The sequence below is a fragment of the Theobroma cacao genome, chromosome 3, assembly GCF_000208745.1.
Source record: "Theobroma cacao cultivar B97-61/B2 chromosome 3, Criollo_cocoa_genome_V2, whole genome shotgun sequence".
Classification (NCBI taxonomy): domain Eukaryota; kingdom Viridiplantae; phylum Streptophyta; class Magnoliopsida; order Malvales; family Malvaceae; genus Theobroma; species Theobroma cacao.
The window spans coordinates 24,965,392-24,980,423 of NC_030852.1; the positions used below are offsets into that span (position 1 = coordinate 24,965,392).

The 15,032-nt window shown below is 35.1% G+C and overlaps 3 protein-coding genes across 3 annotated transcripts; 2 read left to right on the forward strand and 1 right to left on the reverse strand.

Moving 5' to 3' along the window:
• LOC18604973 lies at positions 3,605-4,585 on the forward strand. The gene has a single exon (XM_007037705.2). The coding sequence runs from the start codon at positions 3,605-3,607 to the stop codon at positions 4,583-4,585; it is 981 nt and encodes a 326-aa protein (XP_007037767.2).
• On the reverse strand, positions 6,358-10,164 carry LOC18604974. Its single transcript, XM_007037706.2, has 9 exons — positions 9,660-10,164; positions 8,889-9,562; positions 8,519-8,724; positions 8,016-8,096; positions 7,825-7,911; positions 7,607-7,739; positions 7,441-7,512; positions 7,140-7,289; positions 6,358-6,949 (listed from the first exon to the last, which is right to left on the reverse strand). Exons 1-9 carry the CDS (start codon positions 10,046-10,048, stop codon positions 6,852-6,854), a joined length of 1,890 nt encoding a protein of 629 aa, XP_007037768.2. The 5' UTR covers positions 10,049-10,164; the 3' UTR covers positions 6,358-6,851.
• On the forward strand, positions 12,475-14,383 carry LOC18604975 (high-affinity nitrate transporter 3.2). Its single transcript, XM_007037707.2, has 2 exons — positions 12,475-12,847; positions 13,491-14,383. The coding sequence occupies exons 1-2, from the start codon at positions 12,721-12,723 to the stop codon at positions 13,970-13,972; spliced, it is 609 nt and encodes a 202-aa protein (XP_007037769.2). The 5' UTR covers positions 12,475-12,720; the 3' UTR covers positions 13,973-14,383.

Below are 15,032 nucleotides of genomic sequence, written 5' to 3' on the forward strand. Positions count from 1 at the left end.
ATAATAGTAAGTATATAAATAATTATGGTGAAAATTAATAGTTGAAAAACCTTGATGTAAAGTCATAAAAATTAATGTAAAACATTATAAAGTTAGAACAAACATTGTCAAAATATTTATGTAAATGTGTGAGATTTAACGTAACAAGTCAATCATATGTCAAATAAATATAATTTTTGGAGAAATTAAACATTTGAATTGTTATTCTTGAGTTTAAAGTATTTTACGGTTTATAAATTTTAATCTATGCATAAATAACAGTAAGGATAAAAAGAATTATTGTGAAAATTAGTAGTTGAAATATCTTGATGTAAAACCGTGAGAATTAACGTAAAACATTATAAAGACGGAATAAACATTATCAAAATATTGATGTAAATGTATGAGATTTAACGTAACAAGTCAATTGTGTCAAATAAATATAATTTTCAGAAAAATTAAACATTTAAATTGTTATTTTCGAGTTTAAAGTGTTTTACGGCTTACAAATTTTAATTTATACGTGAATAATAATAAGGATAGAAAGAATTATAGTAAAAATTAATAGTTAAAAAGTCTTGACGTAAAGTCGTAAGAATTAACGTAAAACATTATAAAAGTGAAACAAGCATTGTCAAAATATTAACGTAAATATGTGAGATTTAATATAACTAGTTAATCATATGTCAAATAAACATAATTTTCGGGAAAATTAAACATTTGAATTGTTATTTACCAGTTTAAAGTGTTTTACAACTTACAAATTTTAATATATATGTGAATAATAGTAAGGATAAAAAGAATTATGGTGAAAATTAGTAATTCAAAGCCTTGACGTAAAGCCTTTAAGAATTGACGTAAAATATTATAAAGGTGGAATAAACATTGTCAAAATATTGACGTAAATGTGTGAGATTTAACGTAACAAGCTAAACATATGTCAAATAAACATAATTTTTAGAAAATTAAATATTTAAATTGTTATTTACGAATTTAAAGTGTTTTACGGTTTAGAAATTTTAATCTATGCATAAATAGTAGTAAGAATAAAAAGAATTATGATGAAAATTAGTAATTGAAAAACCTTAACGTAAAGCCGTAAGAATTAACGTAAAACTTTAAAAAGGTGGAACAAGCATTGTCAAAATATTGAGGTAAATGTGTGAGATTTAATGTAATAAGTCAATTATGTCAAATAAATATAATTTTTTTTAAAATTAAATATTTATATTGTTATTCTTTAATTTAAAGTGTTTTACGGCTTACAAATTTTAATCTTTGCATGAATAATAGTAAGAATAAAAACAATTATAGTGAAAATTAAATTTTAAAAACTTTAATGTAAAATCGTAAAAATTAACGTAAAAAATTATAAAGCTGAAATAAGCATTGTAAAAATATTGATGTCAATACGTGAGATTTAACATAATAAGTCAATTGTGTCCAAATAGAAATAAATGAATAATTATAAAAATAAAAATACTTTTGTTAAAATCAAACATTTAATTTTTTTATTATAGAGCTAAAANCTCAAAAAAGATAAATGGAAACAAAAATACAAGAAGGAGTACATCATATCATTATCTCTAATCTTGGAAAAGCAAGCCAAGGGGGATTTGTGGGCAACTTGTGCACTAAAGTCATCATTTTTCACCTAACTGATAACGACTATTCAATTTATAAGATTAAATTGCAACTATGAATTTAAAACCAATAAAGAAACCCATAAACACATTCAATCGATTAATAAAAAATGAAATTAAAAAAATTAAAAAGTCCAAGGAGATGAGGACTCTCTAATAAATAATAAAAAAATAAAAATAATTATAGTTAAAATATTAATTTACTAAACTAAATTTTTATTATAATATTTATTTTCAAAATTCTCAATAATTAATTTTTTTTGTCGAGAATATAATTGTAAATGATTAATTTTCATAAAAATTCTGTTATTCTCTTATTAGTTTTTTCACTTTAATTAATATTTTTTAGTTAATTATTTTCTTTCAATTATTATTTTTATTTATTTTGAGTTATTTAAGTTTTTTTCTTAACCTGTTTGCCAGGTAAACAGGTTAAAATTTTTTTTTATTGATCAATGGCTGAAAATGAACCCTTTAAATCTAATGGTTCTTATTTGTAACTTTTCATTAATGTTAACTTTATTATAGAATTTGTCCAAATGCTCTGGTGCAGAGCATCTGCATTACTATTACCTGTATGTAGGTGGAAATAATAATCCTGGGAAATCAAGCTGCATCTGTCAAAGTAACACACAATCCCATCATTTCTTTCAATTTCCCTCATCCTTTGTTCTTTATCCAATCATTCCTGTTAGACCCTTCAACTGCTAATGACATGGTTCAGGGGACCACCATTGCTCTATTTTACACTCTGCATTTTCCTCATTATTATGGTTGAACCAATTTGATAACATGCAAAGACTCACCCTAGTTACCTGCAAAGGTAAATTTTGAATTTCATGATGTAAGAAAATCATGGATGTCAGTAATTATAAGCTCCTTGATCAAGGAAATAAAGTCAGGGTTTGTTGGTTTATATCTGTTTTCAGCTTTTAAGTCAGTTCCTTTTTCTTGAAACTAAATATGAACAAGTAAAATGTAAAATCTGAAGTTTCAGGTGTGAAAAAACCACTCCAACTATGACATTTAAGTCAGGTATGGTGGGATATTGAAATCCCAACTTAAATGGGCTGATAGCTAAAAAGGACGGTGGAAATTAACTTGATTGTTGTCTGAAACCATGGTGAGGAACACTAGAGTTTGGACCAGATCTGCTGCAAACTGCAACAGTGTAGATTCCTCAGATTTTTCAGCAACTATGCCACTCCCTAGGTTCCTCTCTCCTCTACACCTTTGAAGAAAAGTTAAAAGCTAAACAAACCCACTAATTACAAATTGTAAAGTGTTGAAAACTTTTTTTAAACAAATGATAAAAGAACGGGAAAGACCCACCTTGGAAAACCAACTTCTTTTCATCTTTGAAATTATATTAATTTTGACCTGTTTCTTTAATCTTTTTCAATTAATCCCACTTCATGTGCTGTCAATGGCCTCGAGAACTCTATCTGGGAACGTAGAAATCTATACTCCAAATCTGGTGGAAAAAAAATGGGCTTCTCCACTATTAACCATGCATGGGAGTAACTAGTTTAAGTATAGCAGAAGCAAAAACCACCTAGGATTCAATAAAGTTGTCCTGTTGAGAAGAAAATTGAGAAAGAGAATAAAGTAGTAAAAAACAAAGGAAACCAAACAAAACATTAAAAATAAAGATCCAGGTAAGAGAAAGTTGAGCACTGCAATATAAAAAGGTTTGATCTTCACTCACTCTCACTCACTGCCATCTATTGCCAGTTTGGAATTATTTTTTTAACATCCATTAATGCTGCCAAGGACGCCTCTGGCAGCTTCTGTATGACTCATACATCTTGTGACCAAGATCTCTCACACACTCTCCCTATGTTAATATTCACTCTCTCTCAATTCTGTGTTCTCCAACTCATTCTTCCTCATCTTGTTGGCTACTTTTTCTTGCTCTAGTTCAGGCTCTGCCACTATATCTAGCTAGTTCGTTCAGCTTGTCTCAAAATTTGCAAATAACCATGCAAGACCCTATTGGGATTCCTGCTTGTTTTTCATCAGGTGAGAAGCCGAGTGATGATCCAGCAGCAGTAACCAGGTCCGGCCAGAGTGTTTTTATGTCTGTTTACCGTACAAATATTGCTGATCAGTGCCGATTGATCACTGTTACCTGGTGCAAGAATCTGTTACTTCATGGCCTCTCAGTATCAGTTGAAGGCCACGAGGGAGAGAGTCAATATACCTGTAAAGTTGAGCTGAAACCTTGGTATTTTTGGAGGAAACAAGGCTCCAAGCGCTTTATTGTGGATGGTAAAGCTGTTGATATCTTCTGGGACCTGAAGACTGCTAAATTCAATGGAGAAACGGAGCCCAGTTCCGAGTACTATGTTGTTGTTGTTTGTGATGAAGAGGTTGTGCTACTTCTTGGGGATCTAAAGAAAGAAGCATACAGGAAAACTGGGTGCAGGCCTGCTCTTATTGATCCCATTTTGGTTTCAAGAAAGGAGCACAGATTTGGCAAAAAGAAATTCTGTACAAGAGTTAAATTTCATGAGAAAAGTAGGTTTCATGAGATCTCAATTGAGTGCAGGAACAGAAGTGCAACCAATGGCAGCATGAGTAATGTCAATTCTTTTGGTGGGGTTGAGCCTGAAATGGAGATAAGAATTGATGGGCATTTGGTCCTTCATGTCAAGCATCTTCAATGGAAATTCAGGGGTAACGAATCCATTCATGTCAACAAAACAAGAGTAGAAGTTTATTGGGATGTCCACGACTGGCTTTTTAGTCCTGGTTTAAGGCATGCCTTGTTTATATTCAAGCCTATTCTATCATCCACCTCTCTTTCATCTCTATCAACATCTTCCTCCCCACCATTATCGTCATCCCTAACATCGACACCATTGTCATCTCAGACAGGGAGCAGTGGTTCACTGGAAGGGCTTAATCCAGGCCGCTCATCCGAATTTTCCTTGTTTCTGTATGCCTGGAAGGTTGAATGAGAGCAACACATTAAGAAGCCCCAAAGGTTCCATCATCATCATCATCATCGATGCCATAAGAATAAGGTTGTGAAGCGAAATGGGGCTTCAATCTTCATGTCCTGGGCCAGCATGGAGTGGTGAGGATGCAGACTGGGTCGAGAAGGGGACAGATAATTGTGCAGAGAAGGTGTGGGGGGCCCCCAAAGAGGTATTGGGAGTTAGTTACAGCTGGGATTGAACAAGTGGCCAGAATTGGACAAGGCGGATTGTATCACATACATGCCCAATAATTCCCACATCCAGAGGCATCTGCCATCTCCAGCTGTTTTTAAGAAATCCTAATTTCTTTTTCCTTTCTTGATCTGGTCTAGATAAGTGAGCAAGCTCCTTTCAAAATTATGTATCATTTCTAAATTTTATATATACTACAAGAGGAAAAAGTCGACAGTATTTTTCATGGGTAAGTGAATGTCTGTGTCTAGCAGAACATTGCAGATGCTGGATGGGGCTGTTGACGATGACAGAGAAAATCACTGACTGCAAGTCTTTTTGTGTGTCTGCGCACTGCACATGGATACATAGTTCCATTCAGTTCACTTACTTCAATTTTTTATCCCAATAACTTGAAAATTTGCTACTTTGCTCTAATATCAATGGATTAACTTTAGTTCAATGCTTCCTTCAAGAAGTCTAGACTCTAGAGTCATGGAAACTCATGCTAGTTTAATAAGTTCAAATCCTGATAAAGGGTCCTTGATGATTTTTTATTTTACCAAAAAATTAAGCAAAATGTCATTAAACATAAAAATGAAGAGGAATTACCACACAATTTGAGGTTCAGTCACTCTGGCTCCTAATAACCATAAGTCTAAACCACAATGCTACTCATTTTGGGGGCAGCCTTTGAGCAGAATCTCTCCCCACATTTGACATGATATTGTCAGTGCAACTTGATGGTGTAGATTTTCCCATCATTCTAATGGTCGATTTTTTGCAGAGCAGAGATGACATTGCATTATTTTCCTAAAATCTAAAATGAGTGGAAGGCAAAAGATTTGATTTGGCCATCTTAAAGATTATGGTAGTACTAAGATTTATCAAGAGTTTTCTGCAGAATCTTCTTAATTTTGCTCTTCTTAACCAGATATATGACAGACATTTAACATGAGTTTGAATTAGCTAGTAGTTGTAACATCATATTTATCCATCCATGTCCCTGTGCCATCTGCAGTATTACTTAATAAGTTATCATGTCCTCTTATTTAAAGTAAAATATATGTAGAATTCAGATTAAGTTGGTTCAATGTTTTTTAATAGCAATAGGATGAGCAAGTTCAACCCTTGAAAAAAAAAATGGCACAGTTAGTCATCTTCAGAAATGATTGGGAGATAGGTTGTTAAGGAAAAACTCCTGCAACTACTTGGAAATGGTTGCAAAAAGGTGGAGGTGGGACAATCATGAAGAAAGTGTATTCAATTGAGTAATCCTTACCCTTAACAGGATTAGAATAATCTAGCTACAAATTATTAAACAGAATCACTTTTATTTTACTTTATTTTGGGGCTTCAACGACAGCAATAACTCTAAATAAAGTATCCCCAATATCTTATGCAAATGTCAACAAAGCAAATTTGTTTCATGGGATATTTGGAGTTTTGGTTTCAGTTCAAATCCATGGTGACAGAGTAGCAACACCAATAAATAACTATATTCTCAGCAAACCAACAGGTAAACTATAAAATTAATCCAGTGGTTACTGGATTAAGAAGGTGTAGATGCTAGAGAAAAGCCTGGCAAGGCAAGAGAAAGTGATGCTTTAACAAGATCATCCAGAAGAAACAATTCCTGATTCTACTAGACAGGCCAGGCAAAGTCAATATTTTTGACAAGAACAAGATTGTCCATTTGTCTACATCAACAACCACAACGATATGGCTACAAATACAATAGATGTTACCAATGGCAACTGATAGCATTTGACAGTATCGTCCATTACCAAAATGCTAATAGTTATTAAATAGGCATGTTATTTATTCAGTAGCAACCTTGACTGCTTCAGCATTTTTCCTTGATACATCCTTAATTTCTGTTGCTACCACTCAAAACTGCGTCGCAGCCAGCCAAAGAATACCTAAGAGGAAGAATATGTTTGTAATTCTCGGAATGCACCTAACAAAAATAGTGTTGACAGCCAAGTTTTGGTATTGGATCATTGAAAATTTAGGTCTAGTACTGTACCCAATTTACAATAGGCAGATACGTGAAGACATTTTCATTTTCAATTCATTTTGATCCAAAACCAAACCATTTGGCCAGGAAGAACTTATTCTTTCCACGAGAGACTTCAGGTGCAGCTGGAGGTGCTTTCGCTGGTAATGTTGCTGCAAGGTTGAAATGGTGTTAATAGTTTCAGCTTTTGAAGGACATAGATCAGATACACATGTTGTTTAAACAGCTGCCAACGCTTAATAATGATAAGGTGAAAGCTTGTAAGTTAACCAATGCAAACGTTTCTGTAGAATGAAAGTATGTGCTTGCTGTATTCAAGATCGTACAAATAAAGTTATTAACCTGATTTTGGTGGAGCCTTGTTAATTTTTGCATTCCTCGCATCATTAGAATTCTTATCTGAATTTCGTACAGAAGCTTCGTGACTAGAAATAGAGGTTGATTTCCTCTCGGGCACCGTGAGCTCCATCTGCACTCCATTATCATAACCACCTGCAGTGACCAGAAGATTTAGAAGAATGGTCTATGAGGCCTTCAAATGTAATGAAATGTGCAATCTCTGAAAGACAAAGGGAGTAGCTCAAAAGCACGTATAATCTACTCTCTATAAGCTAAAGTGGACTTAACCAAATGGATTGCTTACCGTCATGTGGGGGCTTCCCATAGTTGTACCGTAATGCTTCAAAGAAGGAATTGTCCCTTTGATCTTGCATCACTAAGAAAAAAGCCAGAAATTGGATAATTAATCTCATGATGTATGAATGAACAAAATACTGTCACTGAGGTTATATAGTAATGAAAAATCTTACATTGATCAAAAACAGCATTTCTGTAATTTGGGGCAGAGCCGACCAGCAGCAGCTGAACTGCCTCTGCATCCCTAGCCATGGATAGTTTAGTATATGCATTCAGATTTTGTGTGTCTAAAAGAATGCCAGCCAGCTGTAACATCAGAAACCAGTGAGAATCCCAGATTAGAATTGCCATTTTGACATATTTGTTCTGTAGAATAGTGAGCCTAATTTACCAAAAGCTTTTTCAGCGCTGGGGTCTGTAGTAGATCATATGCATCTTCACAATAATTATCTGTCAGAATTGTACACGGAGATCCAACCTAGACAAAAACATATTGAATTATAGAACTAATTTATCTCTGTATCAGTGTATTTCCATAAAAATTAGGTAATTTCTGACTATCCACGACTAACATGTACTAACCTCTCCATTTGTTCTCAGAATATCTTGTCCAACTACAAGGATGCTTAACTGGCCAGCCATCATCAAACTCTCCAGATCCACCTGATCCCAAGCATTAGCAGGAAAAGCTAAAACATTGTAACTAATTATTTTGCAAGAATAAATGTGGGAAGAAACATGAAAAAAGAACAATGCAAAACTCTTATGTTGCCATACCAACCACTGCTTGCTAAGCTCAATTATCACTGTATGATATATCGAACAAGAATTAATAACCCTTCAAATTTGAAGTATCCATAGGCAATAATAAAATTATTTTTGATAATTAATCATGCTGAAACTTCATTTCTCCAATTGAATGTTAACAAATTAATATCATCATTTCATGAAGGTGAACAACTTTTGTAAAGAACAGAGTAAAACAATCACCCTTAGTCAAAATGAGCAAGTAAATCAAATTTTTTTTGTTGGGTCACTTGATTTTAAATTTAGAACTATCATTCACACAGAAAGGTTTAAAGTACCTCATCCGAAAAGAGCAGTGAGGTAGCATCGAGTCCAACATGGTGAAAGAGCCAAGCTGCCTGCCTTTGCTTCCACATTCTTTCCCTTCTGACATTCATCACTGGCACAACAATGCACCCATCTTCATCACCTTCTCCTTTGTTCTTCCTAGCCCTGTTCTCTTGTAGGCATGCATAGCATATAGCTGCCACCATGGAACTCGTACCTACAACCCAAAAATCTCACACATTTCAAAGTGAACAATCTACAATTAAATTGATTCAGTTGAGCTTTCATTGGATTCAAAGTAACTTTTCTCCTAGATTTATTTATATGATCACCATTCTTAGATTAGTCTACAAACTCCAAAACATGGCACTAATCCTTAACTGTTTGAAGGTCCAGAGAGGACAATCTTGGCCCTGAAATCAACCTCTCCGTTCAAAATCATCTCAATCTTGGTTCTCTGCTCCTTTAGAAATTCATTAAGACCAACCTCTCGAGTTCCATCCTCTTCCTTGGACCAACCATTTGAATTGCTCCTTGGTGCAATGTTCTCCAAGGAACATGTAGACTTAGAGATCGACCTCCTCTGAGCAGACTCCACCAAGTTCCTTGGCGGTGAAAGAGGCTTATTCTCTGGATAAGAACACGTGGAATACGATATTGACCTCCTCTGAGCCGACTCAATGAGGTTTTTTGGTGGAGAAAGCAGCTGGGTGTCTTGCGATGGAGCTTGAGGTTTGAAGGTTCGGCGGGAGGGGACTGGGATTCCTTGTGCATGAGGTGCAGGTGCGTCTACTTGAAAGCGTGACTTACGGAGGGACGATTGTCTAGGTGGCAAAGCGGGGGCTGCAGTGTGATCAGTAGTGGGGGAGGGTGGTCCACTAGATAGTGGTGTGTGGTTGGTCGGTTTGAGAATGTTGGAGAACCATTTATGAACTGCCTCGGCAGGGGACATATCAACAGGAGAGTTGAGTGAGTCTAGAGTTTCTGATTTGTTGCGGCTGTGTTTTGCTGATTTTGATAGAATTTCTCCACTGAATCCCTCCATCGGCCTGAGCCTGAGACATACTCATTCATATATATTATTGGCCAAGAAACAATCATATTTAACGAAATGAATGCATGTTAGATGCAAAAGGAAACGCTGTCAAATACCTTCTAGCAGACCGAGAGAGAGGGTCTCTCCGTTCAAGTGATGATGACACAGAAAACCTGCCTGGTTGTGCAGCGAACCTAGGCGATCCAACAGGGCGAGTAGGAGAGTCACACCGAGAAGGAGATGAGGGCACCATGCGCCTAGCTTCTTCTAGCCATTCCTGAGTTAACTTGCTGCTATTGCTCCTTGTGCTAGATTCAAAATCTTCATCGTCATCCATTAACTTACCGGTACCAGTTAAGTTATAATAAGCCTTCTTGTCATCGTTGACAGTCCCAAAGAACATGTCGTTCATGAAATCAGTTAGGTCCGGGACATGTTCGGCTCTTCGTCGATTCTCCAATGCTTTCTTCTGCAGTGAGGACTCTCTGCTGAGTCTCCTATCCATGGCAATGCCAGAGTGAGAGAAAGAAGATGGGATTGGACAGCAATGAATGAAGAGAAGTAGAGAACGAACAGGCAAAAGGTGCAAGTTACGTTGAAAAGCGTTGTTAATATCATAAGGCACGAGGGAGGGAGTGAGGCAGACGATGAAGGAATGTTGGCCGGCTTTTCGGTTGATGTCATTTTCTTGGTGTTGGTGTTTGTAATGTCAGGGTTGTCTTTTCTTTTGTGTTATCTGTGTGTTTCGAGGTTGATGGCGATGGCAAAGCCATCCGACTCTCAGCGTTTCCCCTTTTGTCTTACTAGATTGAGGAATATTATTTAACTGGATTTGTTATAGGAGATCAGTTTGAATTTTGGTGAAATTTTATTAGTAGAGAATTATTTGATAATTAAGTGGGTAAATATATTTAATGGATAAAAATTCTTCTTGGGTTGGAAATTGATTAAATAATAGGCTCTATAATCTTAATCAGTAAAAGTTACGGGATGTAATGTTTAAATGATCTCGATGTAAGGAATGAGTTTATTACGAATGTTTGTAAGACGTGAGATATTAAAATGCAAGAAATATTAAATTATATGTAATAGAATGTATTTTATGCGTTTTAAATAAACGCGAAAATTAATTTTATTTTCGAGTTTAATGTTTGTTTTTGAGTGTGTATATTTTTTGTAATCTCTATGATTATAATAGATTTTTTTTTCTCCGTGGATGTAGAGTATCGAACCATATTAAATATTATATTTGGTATGTGATTTATTTTTGTATTGATTTACAAAAAAAGGGGAGGTGATGATTGTTTCTTATTAAGAACAAAAAGGGGACTCATGTTCAATCTTGGATCAGTCCTTGTGATAGGAATATCGTTTACTATTCTAATGAATGAGTTACCGGCTCACTGGTCAACAGGAGTCGGCAGCTTCACTCTGTATATAGCTGGCCCTGGCCAACTCGCTCTTTTGACTGATGATGGACACTCCGACTTTCCACATTATTATGGAAATAAGCATAAAAAGATTTCAGCACCGCTTCAATATGTAGAATTCAAAAAAGTATTGAGTTGCTAAATGGTCCAATCTGACAGCCCATCATGGAAATGGGCTTTACCCTTCATTTCTTTCTTATGTTTATTCTTTCTCAAGCCCCAAAAGTTAATCAATTGGATCCACATATATTGGGATTTGAGAAGCCCAAAGGAATAGAAATCTTCCGCCCTCAGTTTGTGTCCATTCGTATTTTCATATCACGTGTTCTTTAACTTGTGAATATTAATTTCACTCACGTTAAAGAAAGAAAACTGCAGCTTGTTATTTTTTTTATAATATTATAATATATATATATATATATATATATAGTATTATAGTAATTAGTTTTATAAGGAGAAAAATCTCGTGGAGATATTAAAAATAAAATAAAATAAATATAAATAAAAACTTTAATGGAGATTGGTTATTGTGATGGTGTGAAAGGAAGACACTTGGGAGCATAAATAACTTATCACAAATTTAAAAAGGAAGCATGAATTTGAAAACATTACAAGGAAGATAAGGAAAGAACAATATACTGATAGAATGAAGTGTACATGAATTGGATCGCTGACTGTCTAAGCTAGATAGAAGGCTACTTCTCATTCATATATTTATTTATTCTAAATTGAGTTGGTAACAGATGAACCTAACAACTAGGTAGCTTCGTACATATTTGAAATATGCCGACTAGGCAATTACCACAAAATAAGGTCACTTCTATACTCTTGAAGGATAATTAACAACTCTCTCTCTCTCTGAGAATCATTTTATTTTATCCATTATTTTTCCTTTGTTGAAACTTGGGGAAACGCAATTCAACCATAGAATCCAAGCACATGCAAGCCTTCTATGATACCTAAATTGATTAATTAATTTTAAATTTCAATTATTTAGGTATGACGTTTTTTTATGTACAGCGTACGGAACTACTGACGATATCAAAACTTAAAGGACGCATCAATACTTTTTATTAGAAAACTAATAAAAAAGAAATCAAGTCATGCTAAGCATGTATAGGAGTACCTTCAATGAATTTCAAAAATTAGAAATAAAAAGAGGAAATTATCATAAAATTTTGAACATGTTGTTATATTAGGCCACCTTGTGAACACGTCTACACTGTTTTGGCTTTTGCTTAATTGTATAAGGTAAAGCTCAAATCTCCTCTTCTTGCTCCTTTGCACTTTCGTAAACATTAGGGGACAAAGCCAAACATAGAATAGTACTTACTATGCATCCAATCAGTCCCAAATTCCCACAAAACAAAGTCAACCAATAAACTAAACAACAAACACATCACACCAAAAGTCCAAAAAAGCTATGCTTTCTGCATATCAAATCCCTTGTAACCCCACCTCTTTATCACGTTAAAGGGGCGTCATATCATATAAGAATCCCTTCAAATTCTTAAGAAGGTATACCAGCAGATACTTTTGGGCCTTTTGACTTTTCCACCACATGTTTAGTAGAGAAATCCCCGCTTATTATTTTATTTGAGGTTGCTTCTACATAAGGGCCCTCAATCTCAACTTTATTCATCATCAAGGAGTTTTATTTGGAATCATAGCCTCTCAAGTCTTCAACAGATCCTAGCCTCCTAGCTTTTTGTGTGGTCGCTTGATCAAGAGTTCAGGAGTATCATCAATGGCAGCTCGAGGTCTTCTCTTGGCTTCATTTCTTCTTTTCTCTTGCTTTGCAGAGACTTATGGGATGATCTCTTTCTCTTCCCTGCCAAGAACCCTTGTAGTTACTGCCTCGCACAGACAAGGACGTATGTCATCTAAACCCGTCTCTTGATCGGAATTTGATTTGGTTTCTCCCAAGAAGGTCCACTTGTATTAAATATATATATATATATATATATCTATCTGATTAGATCTCTATGTCTACATGCATGAACTCTTCTCGAACTTAATTCGATAGTAATCTGAGAGCATTTCTTTCACGGGGTGATCCTCTTTTAATTCTTCAGGATAAATTTTGAGTGTTTGCATAGTTTTACAAGCTATAGATTTTACTTTGTGTTTGTGAAGGCAACTAGAAGATTGTTTGATATTCATATTAATCTTCGTTGGAACCAAGGCAATAGGAGATGTTAATAAATGGTAATAGCAGATTTTTGTTGCAGATATATCTAAACCATAACTTGCTTCTATAATGAAGAAGAATCCATCAATGGACCATATTGCTTGGGAATCTGGAATCGAGAGTTGACCAGCTTTAGGACAAATAATATTTTGTCCACTTTCATAGCTTTTTCCACATAGCTTTGTCTGCCTTTTCAACTTTGTCTGCGCCATGCTGCCTCATCATTTTTTTCTGGCTGGAAATTTCGATAAATAGCCATTTATTTTTTTTCTGGGCTTTTTTATTGTTGCTTAAGAATTAATGGGGTTATTGATTAAATTGTACAGTTTTGAAAGCTGATGAAGACAAAATCACAGTGATCTGGGGGCTGAACCAGAGTTTCCCAGCTGGTACCGACTCTGCCTACACGACCATCAAGGTCAAGCTGTGCTACGCGCCGATTAGCCAGGTCGACCGCGCTTGGAGGAAAACCGTAGACCATCTCTCCAAGGACAAGACTTGCCAGTTCAAGATCGTGTCAAGGCCCTACAGCAACACCAACCAAACCTTTCAATGGACCATCGAGTGCGACGTGCCTACCGCCACGTACTTCGTACGCGCCTACGCTTTCAACGCTGAGGATCACGAAGTGGCTTACGGTCAGAACACTGACGCCAAAAAAACTACCAACCTCTTTGAAATCCAGGCAATCACTGGACGCCACGTGTCGCTTGATATTGCTTCCGTTTGCTTCAGTGCTTTCTCCATCGTAGCCTTGATGGGGTTCTTCTTCGCTGAGAAGAGAAAGGGGAGGAAGGCTCAGCAGTAGTGTGAAACATGCAAAGGAAATGAGAACCCCCGAGAAAGGAAAACTGTCCACCGTCAAATGATAATAGTGGGTTGCGTGTGTTTCATTGTTTAGATTTATTACTCTCCTTTTAACAGTGTGTGTTATTATATAAGCTTTGAACTTGTAGGCATTCGGACCTAAATTTACAGGGTCATCATGTTGATTTCCATGGTCCAGATGGGAAGGGTTGTGTTGTAGTGGTAGAGGAATGGACAAATAAAAATTACTATGGAGAACATATAGATGGTTGTAACTTGTAATAGTAAAGAGAGTTGGGACTTGTATCATCTCCTTGTTAGACAGTGGAAACATGCATTTTGTTACTAGTGATATTAGAGTTTGATCAATTTGTAATTCCAAGTTGTTGCTAGAACAATTATCTTTTTAGTAGGATGAATCTCACAGAACATCATTTTTGTACAAAACTAGTTAATGAAATGGTAATTTGCAAACAAACCATATGGGGATCAAGGAATGAAGCCAAGAGTGGAATAATCAAAACAAATAAAGTATCTAATAGTTAAATATGAAAATCTAATTGTGTAGATCTATGTGAAGACAATATAAAACTGAGAATTAGCAATTCGAAAGTTATTTATATTCACGTGTCAAATCCCTTGTATTGGAGTTTATTGTTAAAAAGTAAAATGTAGCAGATGGTGATGACAATTAGATTAATGTAAGGACCATATGGTAAGATTTGCTGTCACGACTTCATTGACCTTGATATATAGTCTATGCTTGCATGATCGCCAAGCTTTTAATTTATCTAGCTTGGTGATGTAAGTGACAAATTATCACATGGAATTGAAAAAAAGCAAACAACCATAGGTCACTTCTTGCTATTTTTTTTAAAAAAAAAAAAGAAAAGAGAAAGATAATATATTTGAGATTTTTAAACAAATCTCAATTTTAGCAAATCAATTGTGAAAGAGGTGAAAAAGTCTAAGGTCCAAACTGAAATAATTTGGCTTGGTTTAGTTTCTTATTCCGTTTGGACCTTTTTGATAAGCCCAAAACTTTTTCTTTTTTATAAAAA

What these genes read in the sequence shown, in the direction of transcription:
- LOC18604973 (XM_007037705.2), top strand. Translation starts at nt 3,605, where the DNA reads ATGCAAGACCCTATTGGGATTCCTGCTTGTTTTTCATCAGGTGAGAAG.
- LOC18604975 (XM_007037707.2), top strand. Translation starts at nt 12,721, where the DNA reads ATGGCAGCTCGAGGTCTTCTCTTGGCTTCATTTCTTCTTTTCTCTTGC. An exon ending in TGCCTCGCACAGACAAGGAC is followed by an intron (nt 12,848 to 13,490) that starts GTATGTCATCTA and finishes TAAATTGTACAG; the next exon opens with TTTTGAAAGCTGATGAAGAC.
- LOC18604974 (XM_007037706.2), bottom strand. Translation starts at nt 10,048, where the DNA reads ATGGATAGGAGACTCAGCAGAGAGTCCTCACTGCAGAAGAAAGCATTG. An exon ending in CCTCTCTGGACCTTCAAACA is followed by an intron (nt 8,725 to 8,888) that starts GTTAAGGATTAG and finishes TTTGGGTTGTAG; the next exon opens with GTACGAGTTCCATGGTGGCA. An exon ending in AAATGCTGTTTTTGATCAAT is followed by an intron (nt 7,513 to 7,606) that starts GTAAGATTTTTC and finishes CTTTTTTCTTAG; the next exon opens with TGATGCAAGATCAAAGGGAC.